This window comes from Onychostruthus taczanowskii, unplaced genomic scaffold, assembly GCF_017590055.1.
Source record: "Onychostruthus taczanowskii isolate IOZ18803 unplaced genomic scaffold, ASM1759005v1 scaffold106, whole genome shotgun sequence".
In the NCBI taxonomy this organism is placed as follows: Eukaryota; Metazoa; Chordata; class Aves; order Passeriformes; family Passeridae; genus Onychostruthus; species Onychostruthus taczanowskii.
Window position 1 is genome coordinate 1,205,790 of NW_024497186.1, and position 22,131 is coordinate 1,227,920.

The 22,131-nt window shown below is 43.9% G+C and overlaps 1 protein-coding gene across 4 annotated transcripts; it reads left to right on the top strand.

The window, feature by feature from the left end:
- The first annotated feature begins 469 nt into the window (after window positions 1-469).
- LOC121342269 (scaffold attachment factor B1-like) lies at window positions 470-18,479 on the top strand. Of its 4 annotated transcripts, XM_041416575.1 has the most exons (22): window positions 470-675; window positions 1,528-1,615; window positions 3,042-3,106; window positions 3,193-3,471; window positions 4,631-4,693; window positions 5,512-5,539; window positions 6,491-6,992; window positions 7,421-7,467; window positions 7,874-7,974; window positions 8,810-8,959; window positions 9,064-9,164; window positions 10,749-10,885; window positions 11,405-11,493; window positions 12,000-12,136; window positions 12,716-13,009; window positions 13,849-13,986; window positions 14,695-14,734; window positions 15,448-15,560; window positions 16,290-16,402; window positions 16,609-16,675; window positions 17,997-18,157; window positions 18,264-18,479. In XM_041416575.1, exons 1-21 carry the CDS (start codon window positions 481-483, stop codon window positions 18,115-18,117), a joined length of 2,868 nt encoding a protein of 955 aa, XP_041272509.1. In that variant the 5' UTR covers window positions 470-480; the 3' UTR covers window positions 18,118-18,157; window positions 18,264-18,479. The 4 variants fall into 4 exon arrangements, 3 of the variants coding, with proteins under 3 accessions (XP_041272509.1, XP_041272499.1, XP_041272513.1); XM_041416565.1 differs by lacking the exon at window positions 18,264-18,479 and having other exon boundaries at window positions 17,997-18,167; XR_005953521.1 differs by lacking the exons at window positions 16,290-16,402; window positions 18,264-18,479 and having other exon boundaries at window positions 17,997-18,071.
- The last annotated feature ends 3,652 nt before the right edge of the window (window positions 18,480-22,131 follow it).

Sequence of the window (22,131 nt, forward strand, 5' to 3'; positions counted from 1 at the left end):
ATTTGGCCTCGAGCCCGAACGCGCAGGAGAACACGGCACAACCCAGCAGCGAACCTAGCGATCACGGCACAAAATGGTGGGGAGGGAGACGCGCCGAGGGGAGGGGGAACAAAGCGCGCTGTGCGCATGCGCGGGCGGGACTGAGCGGGCGGGGCCTGGCGGGAGACTCGCCCGCACAGGCGCAAACGGCGTCGCCCGCGTCCAAGGACGGCTCGCGAGCTGTCGCGCGTGCGCAGGAGAGGGACCGGGGGCCGGCCGGCCGCGTGACGTCACCGCCGCTCCGGAGTTGGCGGCACCGCGGCGCGCGCGGCCTGCCCGGGCCCCGGCGCGCATGCGCGCTGCGCCTCCCTCACTTTCCCGCCCCCTCGCTCTCCCCTGCGCCCCGGGTCTCCTCCATTTTGTGCTGCGGCGGCCGCTGCGGCTCTCCCGCCTCGCCTTCACCCCGCCTTGCCCCGCGCCAGCGAGTCCAAACCACGGCCCATGGCGGAGAGTCACTCACCGGCCGGGCTGGGGGAGGCTGCGTCCCTGGCTGGGCCTGGCGTCCCCGGTTCGGAGTCGGAAAGCCGGCGGCGGCCGCTGAGCGAGCTGCGCGTGATAGACCTGCGGGCCGAGCTCCGGCAGCGCAACCTGGACAGCGGCGGCAACAAGAGCGTCCTCATGGAGCGGCTGAGGAAGGTGAGGGCGGCCGGGGGTGCCTCAGGGTGGGTGGAACTGCTGCGACCCCGGCCCGGCGGGCACCGCTGAGGAAAATGGCGCCAAAGAGCGGCCGGGGCCGGGGCCCGGCGGGATCGGTGCGAGCGTCCGGTGCCCGGCGGGATCGGTGCGAGCGTCCGGTGCCCGGCGGGATCGGTGCGAGCGTCCGGTGCCCGGCGGGATCGGTGCGAGCGTCCGGTGCCCGGCGGGGCCGGGCCTGCGCTCTGCCGGCCCGGGCTCGCCCTGTGACCGCTGCTGGCACCGAGTGTCACCGAGCCCGCTCCGGTCGCAGCGCTCGGTGTCTGCCGTGGCGCTCGGCTGGGTATTCCCAGCTTCGTGCACCGGCGTTCTGCTGTTCTCTGAGCTGCTGCATTTACGGTGCTGTGCGCTTTCTGGGGGGATTTTTGCTGCGTACTGGTGTTTTTGTGGTAGCCCTTTCACTGTATCCTCATCACACCGTTTCGCCTGTTAATACCATGAGGAATCCCTTCTCTGATCTGCTTGCTGTGTCCTAGAGCCGAGGATTTTACCCTGTCACAAAACCCGTGTGTCTGTGAACAGTTCCAAATGCTGTAAGATTGACGATGAAGAGTTCTAAATGCTGAAAGGCTTTTTTTTTCTGATTATTTTCCCAAAACCTTACACCAACACATTACTGCCTTCTCCCTGCTTGTTGCTTTGCTCTGGTGGTTTTTTGTTTGTGTATCTAAGTTGCTGATTCATGGTTTGGAATTTTTCAGCCTCTGGTGTGCAGCTCTTAAACTCAACACAAACGTGCAAATGATTTTTTTAATGTCTGTTTTTATATCTGTCTTTCTCTTTTGCCCCTATTAGGCTATTGAGGAGGAAGGAGGGAATCCTGATGAAATTCCAGTGGTTTCAGAAAATATCATGAAGAAAACTCCAAAAAGAAGCAGCAAAGGTACAAGGCAGTTAGAGAGACTTTCCACCTTATCATCCTTGAGTTTTCAAGCAAGTTTACTCATGGAATGGAACTTTTATTATCTTTTTTTTTTGTTACTGATACTCTTTCCCACATTTGTTCTCAGGTTTCTAGGGATGGGTGATAAAATTAAAGTTAGCAGTCATTTATTTAGAGAATTTCATGTGATTTAGTAAGGGAGGAAATGTTGAAGGATCTGTTGGTTTGTTCTCAGAGTTCCCAGAAATTTGTATTAAGAATTACCAAGTAACACTGAAGCAGTGTCAGTGTTTTTAATACTTTTTTAATGTAGAAATGTAGAGTTTCTAGCAAATGCAAAATAAGCTCTGTAGTGTTACGCTTCGTAGCTGAAGCAGTTGCAATTTTCTTCTCAGAAGACAAATTTTTAATCCATTTCTGAAGTCAGATATGTTTTCAAGGCCTTATGTTTGGTTTTTGTAGTGGTGGGACAGTGTTATGTAATCCTTATTTTCAGAAAATAATTTACTGTTTTTCTAAAATTAGTTAATTAACGACATTTGATCTTATTTTGTAAGCAAATAGTGTTTAAACTTTTCATTGGAGCTGAGCAAAATAACTAGTTCAGCTAGAGTGTTTTTATTACTAGATTTAATTTACAGAAAACGTATATTTTGTGTAAACTGTAAATGTAAACTGTTTTGCTAGCTTATTTGTTTGATTTTTGTCATTACACCTGATTGGGAGTGATGGTGCAATTGCTTGCAGGTTAAAATGTGAAATCTTGACCACATAGAGGGCAAATGTCACGACTCTGGGTGAAACAGATCTTTTAAATCATATTAATTTCCAAGTCTCAGAAAAACAGCTGATGTCTATTACAGCACTTTTAGTGTGGGGATGGAAATAGATGAAATATTCCTCTTGGCTCTAAAATCCTTCTCACTTTTCAGTTGTAATGTGCTTGTAGTTTTTGAGGAAAAGAAGATTCATAAAAGGTCAAACAGCTGCTTAGCTCTGAGTTTGAGGAGTTGCTCCTCGGTGCTGAGGCTGGTGTAGTGTTTTCAGTAATTTCAGTAATTCCATTAATTGGGCTAATTCACATCCAGCTGGTGGGCAGAGCACTGCAGTGAAACCCACAGGTAAAGTGGGGTTATTTCGGTATTTTGTGCTGTGTTTTGTTTGTTTGGGTTTTTTTCCTTCTCATAAATGTCTGTAAAGAAGTGAAAGGTTGAGGTAATAAATTGCTGCAATCTGAGCTGAGCCCAGTGTTCTGGGGAGGTCACAGAGCTTGAGCTCCTGCCAGGTGTTGGACTGTGGCCTGTTTTCCTGGGGTGGTCACAAACAGGGAAAAAACTGAAGGGAGCACCAACTCTGATTAAAAAGTAAAGCTTGAGGGGTACAACTGTAATTTCTGCTCTCATTCTAATGATGGTATTGTTGTTAGGACGTAGAGCAGATGAAGAGGGAGTGGAGGACAATGGCCTGGAGGAGGATTCTGGAGATGGACAGGTACAGGGGGCTGCCTGTGCAGGGGATGCTGGCAGATGGCTCTCAAGTCACCCTGACTGTGACATGTGCTTTTTTTCTTTTCACAGGACGATATGGAAGCAAGTTTGGATAACTTGCAGGATATTGACATGATGGATATTAGTGTGTTAGATGAAGCTGAAATAGATAATGGCAATGCAGTAGATTGTGGAGATGATTACAGTGCCCATAATATCCTTGACTCGCTGTCTGATAGTAAAGAAAATGCTGATGCAGAAGTGAAAGAATTTCCAGATCAGCCTGCAGAGTATGCTGTAGGTAACTTGGAGGCATCCCCACAATTTTCAGAAATTAAAGAAGAATCAAGAGAAATACCAATAGTGATGGTAGGCATCTCTCATGTGTGTGGAATCAGGGTTTTCTTTTTAAAATTTATTTATTTCTGGATTAAATAGCAAAATGCTGAGGCTAAAAGAGTGCTTGGGAAAATAGCTAAAGAGTACTTGAGAGAATTTGGAGCTGTACTGGTTCTTATGGTCATTGCTTTTCTTTTTACATATTTGTGGAAATCAGTGTCTTAATTTTTAAAGTACTTACATGATTGCACACGTGATTTTATTAATAGCAGTTTACAGAGCATTTGTTTTTAATTGCTTTGAACTCTGCTTCACCTTATTAATGATAATATGCATATTATTCCTATTTTAACATCTTTATTTTAGAGAACATGTGAGGCATACAAATAGTGTAGCTTGCTTTCTTCTCAACTGAACAGCACCATCCAGGGAATGATATTCAAGGCTATTTTTCTGCTAAGATTGGGCCTTGCAGTTACTCAGTTGCTGAAATATTTTCATGTTGGCTTACTGTGTTCATCTGGCTGTTGACACTGGGGTAGAGGATAATCCCTTCCCCCAGAATCAAGTGCTTTACCTCCTGAAATGAGCAACAAAGCATTTGAAAAAAGTTATTTCTGCCCCATCTAATGGGGCAGTATTGCTCTTTGTTGTGTGTCCACATTGGCTACAAGATTGTAAAGTTGTGTGGTTTTTTTTTTCTAAAGCTGCAGAAATAAGCTTGGCCCCTATCCCCAGGCATATCCTTGTCCTACACAAATCAAGTGGAAATACTCAAAAAAAAGGGGGATTTTTTGAGTGAGTAAATGTCTTGAGGCCAGGTCAGCTCCCATTATCTGCTTTTATCAGTGAAGGAAATAATTACCAAGTCCTATAGGTTTTTTGGCTCTCTGATGTTGCTGTAAATGACAGGGATACAAATCAGAGAAATTTTGCTGTTGTAATCCCCATATTTAAAAGATTTTTGTGAGCTGACTGTCACAGTTAAGAGATAATGAGAGATTTTATTCCATCACTGGGGATCAGGAAGAGTCCTGGGGGTTATCACTCAGTTTTTACCATTATTGGTTGCTTTGGATGCAGGATGTGTTTACTGTCAGTGCAACTATAAATCTTCAGTTTCTCATTCAGGTTTCACTCACAATGTTCCTTTATAGATAACAAGATGTCTCCTGTTTATTTCTTAAAGGTAGAGTTTGAAGATGTTGGGAACAGTTTAGATGCTTCTTCAGCAGATTTAACCGTAATAAAGGTAAATGGTAGCCAGTTTTTCTTTACAAACAAAAAAAGCATAAAATACACTCTATAATACTGTATGGTGTAACAATGTGTGTATAGTGGGTGCATTCATCCTCTGCAAAGAATGGGAACTAATGCCTTTTGATTTATTCATAAAAACAAAGATTTATTTCTTTATCAGATCATATATGTATATTTATATATACATATATGTAAATATGTTTATGATGTATGTGTCATACTGAGTTTGGTGGTAGATTGGATTCCTTTTGTCTGATGTAAATACCAGCTCAGTGCCTTACATTCTGTTTAACTTCCATTAAAAATGTACATATCCCAGGGTGAGAAGAAAGCTGGAACTGTCTATTCCTGAAATGCTGGCCTTGTTTCCAGATCACTCCTGGTAGGTTAAGAGCACCAGCTCCAGGTGAAGCTGGTGTTTCTGTTGATCCTGTTTTCAGAAAGGAGACTTCAAAAAACACAGGGTAGAGAAGGGTAACATGAAGATAAGCTTTCCTCTGTGCTACTTGCATTTATTGATTTATTTATCCATGTGAATGTGTACCATGTGTTCAACAGGTGGCTGAATTTGAGAGGTTTTAAAGTTTTCACAGATTTCATAAAAATTTGAGGATGTTAAAAACTCATCTTAAAACTTTTTCTGAGAAATTCATTTGAATTTGAATGTTTTCAAAGCTGAAATAGGTTAAATTATAGTAATGCTTTCACTAAATATTCTCCTGTAATGGATGGATAAAAAATGTCATTCAGAATAGCATCTTGCTTATGAAATAGTGATATTTCTCCTTTTCAAAATCTTTTTCACTACAGGAACTTGAAGAGTTACCTTTGGAGCCAGGTACTGTTTGTTTTTGTTTGGTTACTTTGATTTATTTTTCTTTAATGGAAAAAAAAAAAAAACCTGGGCATTTAAACAGTTTCATTCTTCATTGAGGCTTTTTGCGTCCCTGTTTGGTTTTTTTGGTTCTTTTTTTTAATGCATTACTGTAGTGTACGTTATTATGGTGGAAAATCCAGGTCATGCAGGGTCATAGAGATTGGAAACCCAGTCATATCACCAGATCTGTGAATAACCACCCTTGGAAAACTTGTTTAATGCCGTGAAATGGTTCCCTAGAACTGTTACTGCAGAGTGAAGTTAAGGAATGAGCCTTAAAGATGTAAAGGTTCTGAAAACAGATCTTGTGATATCACACTGTACAGTGGTTCTGTGAATAAATATAAATACAGGAGTGTAGGCAGTGCAAAGCTCTGGTGCAGAACACAAATTAAGGAGTGACTGGACTTCAGAAGAAGGATCACGCTGCCATCAGGAATTTGCTACAGATCCCACTCGCTTTCTGGACTGCATACACACTCAGAACCATCAGAAGATGCCCAGTTCTCATGTTGGACTGTCTCTGCTAAAAGAACTTCACAGAAATTTGGAAAATTGAACTCTCAGTGCCTTGATACGTTCAGTTAAGCATCTCGGACTCTGGAAGCTAACTAGAGAAGAAACAGAGCTGAACGATTTGCTGAAGAATATGAAGGCTGAGCCCGAAGTTTTTTGTTAAATCAGTGGGGGCATTTTTCTTGGCTGTTGAGGTGCTAGGGCTGATTTGGCAGGGTGTGAGAGAGCAGTTAGCGTGGTAGCTGTAACACTGTGTACACTAGGGTTTTCCAATCTCTGTGTAGCTTAGCAGTTCTCTTGGTGTTAGTGTGGCAGCCATGCCAGTTCCACGTTTGTGATTGCTGTATTTCCCTGGTGATTAAATCTTGTGCCATTCTATTCCTGTTAAATCCGTAGAAAATGAGAAAATACTCGACATTTTGGGGGAAACTTGTAAATCTGAGCTACTTAACGAAGAACCTCCCGAAGCGGAGCGGCCGCGTGCGCAGGAAGCCAGTAACGCGGGGCCAGGCAAGAGGCTGGCTGAGGAAGAGGACGCTCTCGCTGCCGCTCAGCTGGAGGAAGATGCTTTAGCTTTGGACAGCAAATCGGCCCAAGCTTTGGCAAGGAAGGAAGCAAAGCGTTTAGTGGTAGCAAAAGGGGAGACAAGTGAACAGAGCCCCGAGGAAGAGGCCCCGGACTCTGAAGGTGTAGTGGTAGAGACCCTAAGCGATCAGAGTAGCAAACGCTCCCAAGGCCTGGAAGCCTCTAGTGGGGAGGCCGCGGAGAAAGGCGCAGGTGCCGAAGCCAGAGATAGCAAAGAAGATGGCAAGAGAGCAGAAGACAAAGCTAATTCTGAGGAATCTTCCCCTGCCACTAAAGAGTCCTCAGCCAGTGAGGGCGGTGATCAGAAAAAGAGGTTTGTTTTTTCTCCGTTCTAGACCAGATGCTATCTTTTATCATTGGTCCTTAAGTGATGCGAATAAGCTGTTTCCTTCAATTGGCCTCCGAGACTGATGAAATTGTAGCCTATTCCTAAAGGTCTCTTTTATTTCTCCATGTGTAGATATGTTTTTTTTCCTTAAGAACAGTGGGTTTGATTTCTTTTCCTTCCTCAACCTTCAAAGGTTGTTTTCCCAAATTAATCTTAGTTTTGTCATCTGCAAAACAGAATTGTCCGTTTAGGGGTACAAATCCCTATCTCCTGTCACTCTTCTAGAAAATTGCCAACAATAGTGTTTATTTTGGAACTAATTTACTGGTAGGTATCCAATTTTAGTTGTGCTGTCTAGATTTAATGGTCTTTTTGCATCTGATCTCTTGAATAATGTGGTGTTTTATCTTTAGCCCTGTTGAAGACAAAGATACAAAGACAGTCACAAAAGATGAGAAAGGTAGGTGCACATTTGGGGGTTTTGGGGTTTTTTATTTTCAAAGAACCTGGAGTAAAAAGGAGGACTGTTAATTCAGTGGACCCTCAATGCAGTTGTAACACATCCCTTCAAGATAGAACATTAAAATATCAGGTCCTTGTAACTTTTGTAACATTATTAACAAACAGAGTTGGGGTTTGTTTTAAATAAGTATTATTTTTGTGAATTAACATTTGATACTTTGTAATTCTCCTAAAAGTGATTGAAGTACAGGAAGAATATCTGTAGCTACAAACTCTTTAAGGCTATTCAAATGCACATTAATTATGGAGAGTTTTATCAAGGAAAATGTGGGGGGTTAGGACTCTGAATTTTGCACTGCTGCATTTGTGTTTCACATGGTCTTTTATATTTTTTTGTGCCCCAGGCCGTGTGGGGAGTGGTTCTGGCAGAAATTTGTGGGTTAGTGGACTTTCCTCCTCTACTAGAGCTACAGATTTGAAGAATCTTTTCAGCAAGTATGGAAAGGTATGTAGTGGATATGTAAATTAACAAACCATTCTGTCAGTTTAAAATGCTGAACTTAAATTTTGCTCTTATTTTCCCTCATGAATAACTGGGCAGGCTGAGTTCTTAACTTTGTGTTCTTTGGAAACTCCATATCTGAAAGGAGCACAGTTCAATAAAGAAGATTGAAATGGAGGGGTGGGAGCAGGGATGGAATTTGCAGAGAATATCTGTGCAGATACCTGTGAGAATGAGGCAGTTATTGACAGGAGAGACTGGTAGATCATCATGTAGTAGTCTGATTATGTCTTAAGTATCTAGCAATTAATGCTGTTTTAAATTATTCCATTTCAAGGACTATGCTTTGCAGAAATCCAGTCTTTGAGGGCAGGCTTCCACTTGCTTTGCAGTGCCTGCTAGCATACAAGAGCAGAAGTTGTGGAAGGGAGCTCTCTGTGTGACCATCTCCCCTTCTGCCAAATACTTTTCTTAATGTAACATTAAATGTTTATATCACTAAGTGCCACTGCCTGTCACAGATTGTCACCTGTGGGTAGAGATGTCCTGTAAGAGAAGGGAAAGTGGTAGTAGTTTTGTGCATTCAATTTTTTTTTTCAATCCCACTCTCCCTTCTCTGTATATATCTGCCTTAAGCTTCTGACCTGATCAGCAACTTGAAGATCAATTTTCTGAGCTGCATTATTGAAGATCTCCCTGCCTATTACAGAGGACTGATTGAACTAAATGGCTTTTTAAAGTCCTTTCCCATCCAAACTGTTCTAAGAAATAGTCATTAAGTTAGAATTTATTTAGTGGCAGACCTGTAAACACAGAATATTTGTTTTTTTCCCCAAAGGTGGTTGGTGCAAAAGTGGTGACAAATGCTCGCAGTCCTGGCGCTCGCTGCTATGGCTTTGTGACCATGTCAACATCTGAGGAGGCCACCAAGTGCATCAATCACCTCCACAGAACAGAGCTGCATGGTAAAATGATTTCTGTGGAAAAGGTAAGTGGCAGCAGTTTCATGGCAGTGTAATGAAAATAAAAGCATGCAAAGCAAATTTTAATCTCTGTCTCTGACTATGTAATTCTTTCTGGCTGAATTTCTAGGCAAAAAATGAACCAGCAGGAAAAAAGCCTTCTGACAAAAAGGAAGGTGAAACAAGGAAGGAAAAAGACAGGCACCATTCTGCAGATTCCAAATCTGAGAAGTAAAGTGTTGTTTTATGTTTATGATACTTAAAGACAACTCTTTTCAAATGTAGCCAGGTGACCAAGTTGAACAGTAACTGTAATAAATCTTGATTTAGTGTTTCATCCTGCATTTGAAATAGGAATAATGCTTGGAAAGTTGATGTTTTACAGTGGTAAGGGCATCTTAACTGGCCCTCTGTTCAGAAATACAAAGTTCTTTGGTGTTAGTATAATAACTTGCTAGCTATATTAGGAGATCTAAATCAAATTATTTATAGATAAACCTTTACTTTTACCAGTTGTATGTCCTCTGATCTGCCTCTGTCTTGGACTCTACTTTGAACTAGCATACAAGAGCAGAAGTTGTGGAAGGGAGCTCTCTGTGTGACCATCTCCCCTTCTGCCAAATACTTTTCTTAATGTAACATTAAATGTTTATATCACTAAGTGCCACTGCCTGTCACAGATTGTCACCTGTAGGTAGAGATGTCCTGTGAGGGAAGGGAAAGTGGTAGTAGTTTTGTGTATTCAATTTTTTTTTTCAATCCCACTCTCCCTTCTCTGTATATATCTGCCTTAAGCTTCTGACCTGATCAGCAACTTGAAGATCAATTTTCTGAGCTGCATTATTGAAGATCTCCCTGCCTATTACAGAGGACTGATTGAACTAAATGGCTTTTTAAAGTCCTTTCCCATCCAAACTGTTCTAAGAAATAGTCATTAAGTTAGAATTTATTTAGTGGCAGACCTGTAAACACAGAATATTTGTTTTTTTCCCCAAAGGTGGTTGGTGCAAAAGTGGTGACAAATGCTCGCAGTCCTGGCGCTCGCTGCTATGGCTTTGTGACCATGTCAACATCTGAGGAGGCCACCAAGTGCATCAATCACCTCCACAGAACAGAGCTGCATGGTAAAATGATTTCTGTGGAAAAGGTAAGTGGCAGCAGTTTTATGGCAGTGTAATGAAAATAAAAGCATGCAAAGCAAATTTTAATCTCTGTCTCTGACTATGTAATTCTTTCTGGCTGAATTTCTAGGCAAAAAATGAACCAGCAGGAAAAAAGCCTTCTGACAAAAAGGAAGGTGAAACAAGGAAGGAAAAAGACAGGCACCATTCTGCAGATTCCAAATCTGAGAAGTAAAGTGTTGTTTTATGTTTATGATACTTAAAGACAACTCTTTTCAAATGTAGCCAGGTGACCAAGTTGAACAGTAACTGTAATAAATCTTGATTTAGTGTTTCATCCTGCATTTGAAATAGGAATAATGCTTGGAAAGTTGATGTTTTACAGTGGTAAGGGCATCTTAACTGGCCCTCTGTTCAGAAATACAAAGTTCTTTGGTGTTAGTATAATAACTTGCTAGCTATATTAGGAGATCTAAATCAAATTATTTATAGATAAACCTTTACTTTTACCAGTTGTATGTCCTCTGATCTGCCTCTGTCTTGGACTCTACTTTGAACTGACAAATATTTCTAGGATTTAGCCTGTCTTTCTGGTAGACTGACTGTGTGGTTAGTGGGTGATACTTCCAACATTGGTTTTTCAAGTGGTTTGTTGCTTTTGAAAGAGGCATTTTGCTTTCCTGCTTTTTTGTAGATCTGTTGGTGTTAAGAAGGAGGAGAAGATGGACAAAAAAGATGATGCTAAGAAATCAGAAAAAGATGAAAAAGAAGGAAAAGAAAAGGATGAACAAAAGACTGGATCTTCTGATAGATCCAGGGCAAGCAAATCAGGTGATGCTAGCTGTCTTTCAGAAATGTTTTCAAGGGTGCTTGTACTTTATTGCATGTGACTGATAATTCAGTAAAAAGCTTACTTAATAAAACTGACACAGACATCAGAAAACACCTTGAAAATTTTGACTTTAGTTTCTAATAATGTAAAAGTTTCCATAATTTTTATGGAACTGTCACTGAGTTTATACCTGACACTATGTGTGGTTTGTGTCCTTTTTTGAGCTTTTTTTTTTTTAACTGTGGAGAAGGATGTATTTGTGGACAGAAGAATTAAATTAAATTTGTGTTCTTTTAGCTGTCATCCCTGCCAGAAAATACTGCTGTAACTTTGTGATAAATTTACTGCTCCCATCCTCATGTTGGCCAAATCTTGGCAAGCTATTTAAATCACGAATAAGCTCCATAAGTAATTAAAATAACTTTTTTACTATTTAGTATCTTCACAGTTTTGAATCTTGCAAGAATTGTTGAATGTCTTTTGTACCATTTATTTTTTGGCTCTGTTTTGTTTTCTAGCAAGTCGAGGAACAGAAAGGACAGTGGTAATGGATAAATCTAAAGGAGAGCCAGTTATTAGTGTGAAAACTTCTGCATCAAAAGAGAGGGTAAGGCCAACTTCCAGAGAAGCTTTGGTGTAAAAATTGGTGTCAAATACATTTATGTGCTCAGAGATAAAGGGGTTTTAGCCTTGCATTTTGGTACAATTATCCTTTTATCACTTTCTGGAAAGCATCAGGGATTTTATGGTGTGGCAGAGGGGAAATGCTTCTGTTTCACCTTTTTTATACTTCTTTACTATTGACCTAGTGCAAGAAGTCGAATTGCAATATGAAAATGGTGTTAGGATGATGTGTTTCCCTGAGCTTGGAATGTTATTGTTCTTGTTGTTTGAAGTGCAATCAGGTTGTGTTCCCCTGGTATTTATTTGTAATATTTTGAAGTTCTGGTCAAACTGGGGGTACTTTTCCCTGGAATTCCACTGTTGTTTCTTACCTCTGGGGAAGGCATGGCAGCCTGTTCCGTTCAGCTTGACACAGTGTAGGTATTTGCCTGGGAGCTTTAGCTGGAGATGCACCATGTTCAGCTCATGCATTGTTCTGATTCATCTCAGAGCACAAAGAGCCAGGACCGCAAATCGGAGAGCAAGGAAAAGCAGGATATTTTATCTTTTGATAAAATCAAGGAGCAGCGGGAGCGGGAACGGCAGAGGCAGAGGGAGAGAGAAATCAGGGAGACAGAGAGGCGCCGGTGAGTTCCACTCCCTCTAAACTTAAATGGCATTTTTTACTCCCTTATCCGTTCTGTGTTTTTGTTCAAAGCAGTGCTGTGCTGACCCTCCAACAGTGATATCTCAGATTGATTTCATACTAATTACTGTCTCAGACTGATTTCATACTAATTACTGCTAGAACAGACATTAATGCTAAGTGATGGAGGCTTTTACTGCTGAAATCAATGTTCTCATGAGACTTCCGTAGGTGCTTTCAGGCTTTGTTTTCCACTTGACTGGATTTGAATTTCCTTGTTTTTTCCCCTGAAGCTTGTAAATACTTTTTGTACATCAGATTTCTGTCTTAGGACTTGCTGTGCTCTCTGGAAGCTTTCTCAGACCTGACTTAAGAGTAGATACCGTGTTACTTATGCAGAATTCTCACCTTTGCTTCTGTCATTTGTATACAGTTTTTTATTTTCCCCTAAGCTGTTACTTAATTGGGAAGAAGGGGGAGAATATAGAAACTTCTTTTAAAAGAAGTGAAACCCCACTCAAAACAAAGAAGCGGTAGAGCTTGGACTGAAGAATCTAAATTAAAAACTCTTTTAAATTAGGGAGAGAGAGAGGCGAGACCGGGAGCAGCGCCTGGCAGCCATTCACGAGCGGGATGAGAGACAGAGGCTCCAGAGGGAGCGGGAGCGGCTGGAATTCCAACGGCAGCGCCTGGACAGGGAGCGCCTGGAGAGGGAGAGGTTGGAGAGGGAAAGGATGCACATAGAGCAGGAGAGGAGACGGGAGCAGGAGCGAATCCAGAGGGAGAGGGAGGAGCTGCGACGCCAGCAGGAGCAGCTGCGCTACGAGCAGGAGCGGCGCTCTGCCATGAGGAGGCCTTACGATCCTGACAGCCGGTGAGGAGCAGGGCAGTGGGGCTCCAAACTCCTCAGCCACATCCCCCTCGGGAGCCTGTGGAAACGGGGAGCGCTCTGCATAAGGCAGTCATGGGAGCTTGCAGCTGAAAGACTCTTTATGTGCTGCTTCTAGCACTAGTAGCAATTTGAAGAAGAGCAAATACTGTGCTTGTACACTGTAAGCACTGTCTGGGTCTAGTCTTCTTTCCCAGAGAGGGATGACCAAGAAAAGTAACAACCCAGAGTTGTTACTACTTTGAGTAATAGAGAGTAGAGTAGTAATAGTAGAGTTAATAGAGTAGTAGAGTTGTAATAATAGAGTACTATAGAGTGGTAATAATAGTTACTAGATTAGTAGAGTTGTAATAATAGGGTAGTAGTAATAATAGAGTACTAGTAGAGTAGTAATGGTTACTAGTAGTAATAAATTATTACTACTAGTAGAGTAGTAATAATAGGGTTAATAGAATAGTAGAGTTGTAATAGTAGAGTAGTAGTAGTAATAGAGTACTAGTAGAGTCGTAACTATAGAGTTAATACGGTAGTAGTGTTGTAATTATAGAGTAGTAGTAGTACTAGGAGAGTAGTAATAATAGAGTTATTAGAGCAGTAGAGTTGTGTGTATCAACTCTGAATGGTAAATGAAATGATGCTTATTCTCTTCCCCCATCACCACGTGCTGAAATTAAGCTGGTTTTCATAAACCAAATTTTCTCTGAAACCGAAGTGCGGCTCCTGCTTAACGCACACAGATTTTTAATTAGTGGGTTGATTGAGGTTGGAGAGAGCAGGAAAGGGGAGGTGGTGTGGGGCTGCTGCTGACGTGAGCCCGTGTGCAGGCGGGATGAGCCCTACTGGCCCGAGGCCAAGCGGCTGGCGCTGGAGGATCGCTACCACTCGGACTTCGGCCGCCAGGATCGCTTCCACGACTTCGACCACCGCGACCGCGGCCGCTACCAGGAGCACTGCTTGGACAGGTTGGCAAGGCACTGCCTCTTCTTCTTCTTCCTGTGCCTTCATGGAGATTTGGTGTCTTTTTAATCACTCTTGTGTATTTCTCGTGTCTGATTTCACATGTGCTTGCAATCCTTTGTTTCTGTGGGTGAGGGACATAGAAAGAGGCTGCATAAAGATTATAAGCCAAGTTCTAATGTAGTCTGCCATGATGCTGATGGAGATACAACAGCTCCTCTCTAGGTCTGTGGAAGTCTGCTTTATGAACCCCTAAGATTTAGCCATTTCCTTTTGCTTTAAAACTTCCCCTGTTTTCATCTTTGCAGCCTGGCTAATACAGGGTTTTAGTGGCACAGAATGGAAAAATATTTTCTGTCTGGTGCCGTTGAGATTTCTGTTTGCTCTCAAAGGATCTCTGGTGAAAACTGTACTGTTTGGTTTTCCTTGTAACTCATTTCTGATACAGGTTCACTCAGTATTCTCCCTTGGTGTCACTGGTGTCACTTGGCCATCCTCAGTGGTGCCTTTTTTACCCATATTGCAGTGATAGGTGTTAGTTTGATCTCTTTTTATACTATGAAACAAGAACAGTCTTGAGTTATCTTGCCACTGAACATTAGCATCGAGACTTACAACCTAATGAAGATTAACTTTTCATGTGTTATTTTATGCAGACCCTGAAATTATAATTACAGTGTTGATTCAACTGAAACTTTTCTTTTTTGTTCCAGGAGAGACTGTACAAGGGGAATTCCAGATCGAGATGGGCAGGTGTGTTGCAACAAAATTCCTGCTTCAGTTAAAAACCAAAACAAGCTGACCCCAAAGCAGAAATGACACAGTGTGCACACAGCACTAACTGTTTCAGCTGAGATACTTAAGCAGAACTAATTTTGTGTGCTAATGAGCATAAAATAAATTATTAGGTTACTTGCTTGCTGGGGTGGTAGCCCCGGATACAGGCAAGGGGGAAACCTCTTAGTGATGGGAGCATCTTCTCAGGCTGATGTGTGGCAGTAAAAGCTTTTTGATTGACCATCTTAGGTGTTAAGAGAGAGCTCCTGTACTTAGTTGGCAAAGGTTGCCTTCTCTCACATTTATCTAAATAAAACAACTGGTGCCAGAATGAAACAAGGCTGTAAAAGGACAGGTGTGAAAATCAATGCCACAATGGGATTCAAAACCTTTCATTTCTGAAGAGGTAGGAAGTAGGCAGATATTCTATGTAAAAATTTAAAAGCTGAAGCCAAGAATGTAAGCCTTAAAAAACTTTACCAAACAGAAAGACCTTTCCCACCAGAGAACAGCACAAAATAAACACCTGGAGTGAGCCATGCCCTACAACAGAACCTGTAAAAAATAAAGACAGCTACCATTTTTTCTGACAGCTCATAGAAAACAACATCCAAAAAGCCAAATTTTTACCATCCTAGAAGAAAACCTGTGTTGGTTTTTAGCATGACTGTGTCCTGTTTGCCTTCCAGCACTACCCAGACGAGCGGCACGGGGGGCCTGAGCGTCACTCCCGGGACAGCTGGGGGGGCTACGGCTCTGACAGGAGGATGAGTGAGGGAAGAGGGATCCCCCCACAAACCCGGTTAGTGCCTGGGGGCTCTGCACATTGCCTCAGTGAACCTCTGGAGGGTGGCAGCAGAAGCAGCTTGACAAGTGTGAATCCTCTCTCCAGATCTTTGAGCGTCTGCAGGAGCAGGGAGTTGCCACGTGCAGCTCCCGCGTGCCTCGGGAGGGTGAAGCTCTGTAGTGAGTAAAGAGCTGCTCACTTAGCTCAGCTCCTGACTCTGCTTCTCCTGTAAATAACTTTCATTTCTACAGATGAGATTCAGTCTGTTTCTACAGATGCCCCAGTAAGGCCTGCACAAGTCTCGTTCATGGCCAGTGGTCAGGTTTTAATGGAAATTGAGTGAGATGTCTCTGCAGTGGTGGGGTAGAGAACTTGGACTCGCCTGAATTGTAGTGGTTTCTCTTTAAACCAGTTAATCAAGCTGGGCATATTCCAGCTGCATAATTTTCAGACTGAGGAGTGGCAGCCAATGAATTCATCTATGCCCAAGTATTTCAGTCCATTGCAATATCCATGATGTGTCTGGATCAGAAAAGACAAGTTTTGTTGTGTGAAGGATGCTGTTCAGCAGGTGTCTGTCATTGTTTCTCTTTGACCAGTTCTGATTGCAGTGGTTGGGTGGCTACAGCTATAGCTTGATTAACCATTTAACACACTTTGGCATGGGGTATGGTGTTTGGCTTTACCCTGTGCTGCTCAGTGGGTAGGGGACATACCTAGAAGATGTTCTTTTATTTTTTTAAGAGATGGACGTGACTGGGGAGATCATGGTCGAAAGTTAGAGGGGCATCAAGATCGTACATGGCAGGGAAATGTGGCTGGAGGAGTGATGGGACGGGATCATGAGAGATGGCAAGGTACACTTGCTGCTTACCAGTGTGATTGTGGTTCTTTTCTGTGAATTACTGCTGCTGAACCTTCTAGTGGTAGTTAAATTATTGAGAAATCAAATTAAATTCTGGGAACAAGGTGACATTTTTATTAGGGAAGCACAAAACCCTGTATTTTTCTTTTTTTTCTTCTTTTTTTTTTTTTTTTCCCTTTTTTTCTCTTTTTGAATTAGGTGGTGATAGAAGCATGCCTGGTCAGTCAGGACCAGGCCATGGGATGACTCGAGGAGGGACATCAGGGTAAGAACCTCTCTCAGAATGCTTATAATGCTTTTATAATACCTTGATCTGTATAAGCCTGGATTGGCAAGAGGGGAAAAAACCTAACAAATTAAAGAAACCAACAAATTAGAGAAACACCTTTCAGAGTGTAGGAATGTGCCCCGTGTTGATGGAGTGACAATTATTCTTTGCTTAAAAAGGCAAAAAGCACAGAAGTTTCTCTTCTAATTTGGTACAAAGACACCTCATAGGACTTTTGGGACTTCACCTCAGACCTGGGGCTGTCCACTGGACAGAGGCCAAGGGGTCCCACCTGGGTAATTCACTAGAAAAGGAAGAGAACAAAGGAAATAATTGCTTTTGTGGGGTGTTTTACCGGGAGCAAGAACCTCTCACCTCTTGTTCAGTTTTTCTCTGTAAGAGCTTTGTTATTTTGCCTTTCGTTAAACCTTTTTCTGTTTCCAACACTACCTCAGAAGCCATCCTGCTAATTTGATGCCATTTTGGGCTAATTTAAGCTGTGATGGGTTCTCTGAGAGCTCATAAAACCTGGCTCCAGCAGAACCCATCCTCAGAGACTGCCTGGGCCGTGCCCAAAGTGTCCCTGTTGTACCATAGCAGTGAACCCTTGAACAGGGAATAATTAGCACTGACTCCATGATTGCAGAGGCTGATGAATCACTTTATTGTACTAATACTATATTCTACTCTTCAGAAAAACCCATCAGTAACAGGAGCCTCCTGGAGCCAGGTCTCATGAGCTCTTGGAGGTCTGTTACACACCCAAGATAGCTCAGCTACCTTTGGAGGCATAAAATCAGCAGGATGGCCCCTATTGCAGTGTTGGAAACAAAAAGGTTTTAATAAAAGGAAAAATAACAAACAGAGAAAAGAGGTTCTTGCTCCTGGTAAAACACCCATGAAAGCCATTAGTTTCTTTGTTCTCTTCTTTTTCTAGTAAATTGCTTAGGCTGGACTTTTTGGCTGATGTCCAACTGGCTATCCTTAAGTTTGAGGTGAAGTCTCTCAGGTCCTATGAGGTGTCTTTTCACCTAATTGAGGAGAGAAACTTCTGGCCTCTTCTCGTTTTTAAGGCGACAAAACCAAGGGGCACATCCCTCCACCCCTCACCCACACAGCCCAGTACAGCTTTGCCCTACCTGATCACTCAATCCAAACACCATCCCCAGAGTCCAGTTAAGAAATCACCCCTCACTAAACAAATCTCTATAACACATTCCACGTGTGCAGCGGTTCCTCATTTTCCCTGAGCTTTCTCCCCAGCAGGGTGCTGTGTGTGTGTGTGCCAGCCCGCGCCGTGACCGCGCTGTCGTTGCAGGCGCGGAGGCTTTGCCGGGAGCCAGGGCCAGGCCGCGCAGGGCAGCGGCGTCCCCGGGCTGTTTGCCGCCCCCGAGAGACCCCCCAGGCCGAGCGAGCCCCGCTTCAGCCGCCGCTACTGAGCTGCACCCCGGGCTCAGTGCCTCCTGACACCGGTCGTGAGTTTCATTACCCCAGGTCACCTTGAGGTTGTGGTTCTAAAGATGCCAGACTGCTGCTGCGCTGCAGCCAAATCCCGCGGCGGCTCGGTTTGGGGTGGTTTGGTTTGGTTTTGTTAACCCCAGATCACCTTGAGGTTGTGGTTCTAAAGATGCCAGACTGCTGCTGCGCTGCAGCCAAATCCCGCGTCGGCTCGGTTTGGGGTGGTTTGGTTTGGTTTTGTTTGTTTGTTTGTAATGAACATGGTGTTGGTCACACATCGCTTTTAAGTTTCTGTAAGTGAAACATTCCATTTTTCAAAAATAATAAAATCGGTTTATGGCTACTGGTTTTTGTTTTTTTTGTTTCTAGCATCTTTGGTGACCTCGTGAGAGGTTTGAAAGTCATTGAAGAGACAATCTGCTTTTAGCACTGTGAGATTTGAGAAGTGATGGATCTGTGACATTGTGGATGTGGAGGGGCCTGGCAGACCCTGCCTGTCTTTAATTATTTCCTTTGTGTCATTAAGTTTAAATATTCTTTCTACATTTCCATTTTAGATTTCTGTCATTACAGGAGTAGAAAGAGGAGGAAGAAAGAAAGCTGGGAGAAAGGGGGAAGAAGAAGGAAGGAGGCCTGAAAAGTAGGATTGAGTTCAGTCTAGGGCTCAGTGCTCACCCTGTTCACCTCCCTCTGATGCTGTTATTCTGCTCTGCTCGTTGCTTTGCACCTTCAACCTAAAAACCTAAAAGCCAAACTTGAGAATGCTCCCAGGGTCAGAAGTCACATCTCCCCCCTCAGCAGCACCACAAACACCTGGGGACAGAAAGTGCCCCACATCCCCTGGGCACCCTGGGGATGCTGAGGGGAAGGAGGATGCAGGAGAGACCAAGAACAGATGTCCCCTGGGGCTGTGCTCACGGGTTTGGGGTGCTGTCACAGTGGTGGAGCCCCTCAGTCACAAATTTTAATTCTTCCTTCTCTTCCCTATGGCCCACCTTATTTCTTCCATCCACCTCTGCCTTCCTGTCCCTGCGATTTAATTCCTGCCTTTAAAACTTCTTATTCATACACAGAGTGAGAAATAATATTAATTTATATAATAACTGATGGTTATTTCCAAATAACTCTTCATCTACTGTACTATACACAGAATTTTAGGAATTCTGAGTAGACACATATAGTTCTTGAATATACAGATAAAACTTTTGTGTTTATATATATATAAATTAAACATAAAGACCTTGAGAATGTAAGAGAATGGGTTCTATAAGGAGGAAATAGAGGTTTCTGTATTTATTTTTTCCTGTCTCAGTTAAAAGTGAATTCTGAGATTTTGGCTTGATTTAAATCGCTGCCGCCGCCTGGCGGTGAGCGGGAGGAACTGCACGGTGCTGAGGGCTCGCTGTGCCGCCTTGTGGCCGGAGGTGGTACTGCAGGGCAGCAACGGGGTGACACCGGGCAGCCCCTGGTGTCCCCAGCACAGTGACACCAGGGAGCCCCTGCTGTCCCCAGCACAGTGACACTGGGCATTCCCTGCTGGCCCCAGCACGGTGACACCAGGGAGCCCCTGCTGTCCCCAGCACGGTGACACCGGGGATTTCCTGCTGTCCCCAGCACGGTGACACCGGGCAGCCCCTGCTGTCCCCAGCACAGTGACACCGGGGATTCCCTGCTGTCCCCAGCACAGTGACACTGGGCATTCCCTGCTGTCCCCAGCACAGTGACACCGGGGATTCCCTGCTGTCCCCAGCACAGTGACACTGGGCATTCCCTGCTGTCCCCAGCACAGTGACACCGGGGATTCACTGCTGTCCCCAGCACAGTGACACCGGGGATTCCTTGGTGTCCCCAGCACAGTGACACTGGGCATTCCCTGCTGTCCCCAGCACGGTGACACTGGGCAGTCCCTGCTGTCCCCAGCACAGTGACACCAGGGAGTCTCTGCTGTCCCCAGCACAGTGACACTGGGGATTCACTGCTGTCCCCAGCACAATGACACCGGGGATTCACTGCTGTCCCCAGCACAGTGACACTGGGCAGTCCCTGGTGTCCCCAACACAGTGACACCGGGGATTCCTTGGTGTCCCCAACACAGTGACACTGGGGACTCGCTGCTGTCCCCAGCACAGTGACACCGGGGATTTTACAGGGGGATCCACCAAAAGCCATCAGAACTCCTGGGAAGGCAGGAGGAGTCCCAGGAGCTGCAGTCCCAGTGTGGCTGTTCCAAAGGGATCCCAGCAGGATCCACAGGGACCCCAGTGACCCCAGAACTTCCCAGAACAGCTGAACAGGAAAACAACACAAAAAAGTTCATTTGCTGAAGGGCAGGATTCCACATAGGAAGGGGTGTGGGGTTGGCTTGGGTTTTTTGGGAAACTCACCCATATTCCCATCAATTTATAGAGGTCTAACATAAAATAGCAACAAAAAAAAGCTGGGTGCCCCTTGGATATCTGCACACTGTAACACCTGTCACTTCAGGGTTAACAAATTCATTTCACTGCCCTGAACATTACCACAGAGAAATTTCAGAATTATTTTTAACAGCTCACAGCACGACCCAGAAATTTAAGCCTTGGAAAAACAAAATTTTCCCTTTATTTATATTGCACCTGTTTCACAAAGAGCCACATGGCAGAAGTTCCTTCTGCTGCAAAATGCTGCATCAGAGAAAAAGTGGGCTTGAACAGATTAGAAAGGAAAACTGAGCTTTGGAAATCATCATGAGCTGACCCCAAAATACCAACACTATTTTTACAAATCACTGTGCACTTACAAAGCCCAAGTCTTGCCTCAATTTTATTTAGCATTCAGTTATTTAAAAACCACAAGCATTTTACCAGATGATAAAGATACTCTTACCACTTACTTTAGTACCACTGGGTAAAATTGAACCTGCAGGGGGAATATTTTTAAAGAGCACCAAATACTCTTTGGAGTTACCAACAACACCCACGTGGAGTGGGGAGAAATTGGTTTTCTTATTTCTACAACTGCCCAGGGCTGCTTGAGGAAGAAGTTTTCCAATGTTGTGATGTATTTCTGTGTAAAAAATGCATAGTGAAAATCAAAATATCTCAAGGGAGTCCAGTTCTAACCCTGGTTACAGCATTGGTGAGGGAGAACATCCACCCAACTCCTCACCAGTGGCCATCATGGCACTCCCAGAGCTTCCTGCAAGGAATAAACCCAAACCCTTGGCTTTGATTTAATAACAGGCTCATTGTACACAGTTGTGTAGACTTTGCCCTCTTTATTCCAGCTTTTACCTTCCTACAGCCCCGGGTACAGAGTCAACCACGCCACTCACTTACAAACCAGCTTAAAACAAGCATCTCACTTGGCCAGACAAAAACCCTTGCAGAGGTCCAAGATTAAAATGCTTATTACAGCAATGTCAGGAAGTTCCTCTCCCTGAATGTGGGCAATATTGCTTAAGGACTGGGATTTGGGATCCAGCAAATCCACCCCGTGCAGCCTGGCAGTTTTAATGACGCCCTGCAGCGCAGGCAGCCGTCCCTGCTGCAGCAGCAGCTCTCCAGGACCAGATTCACTCCCTGGGCTCTAAAAGAACCCATTATCCTCGTGGGATATCCTCATTGTGGGCCAGGCCCTGCAAGCAGGGGAGTTTTGTTTCAGAGACAGAGGCCATGAGCCCAGACTGGAATTTGGGACAGTTCTGAACAGGAAACCCTCAGCTGCTGCCGAGGCTACAGAGAAAGCTGAGCTTAAAAGCTGCCCTGGTGAGTGTGCAGGGCAAGCTTACTGTGAAAACACTTGCCAAAAAAGGTTTGGTTATGCTCTTTAAAAGGAAACAAATCTGAATATATTTAATAAAGCCTCTGATCTGGTTTGTTTACTCCCTGTAGCAGCTGAGGTTGTAGGAGCCTGGCACAGCAGAGTGATGGAGAGATGAGCTCAGAGGATGCCTGCACATCTCTGGGGCCCCAGTGCCACGTTTTTTCTGGTATTTTACCCCCTGTGATGTAAAG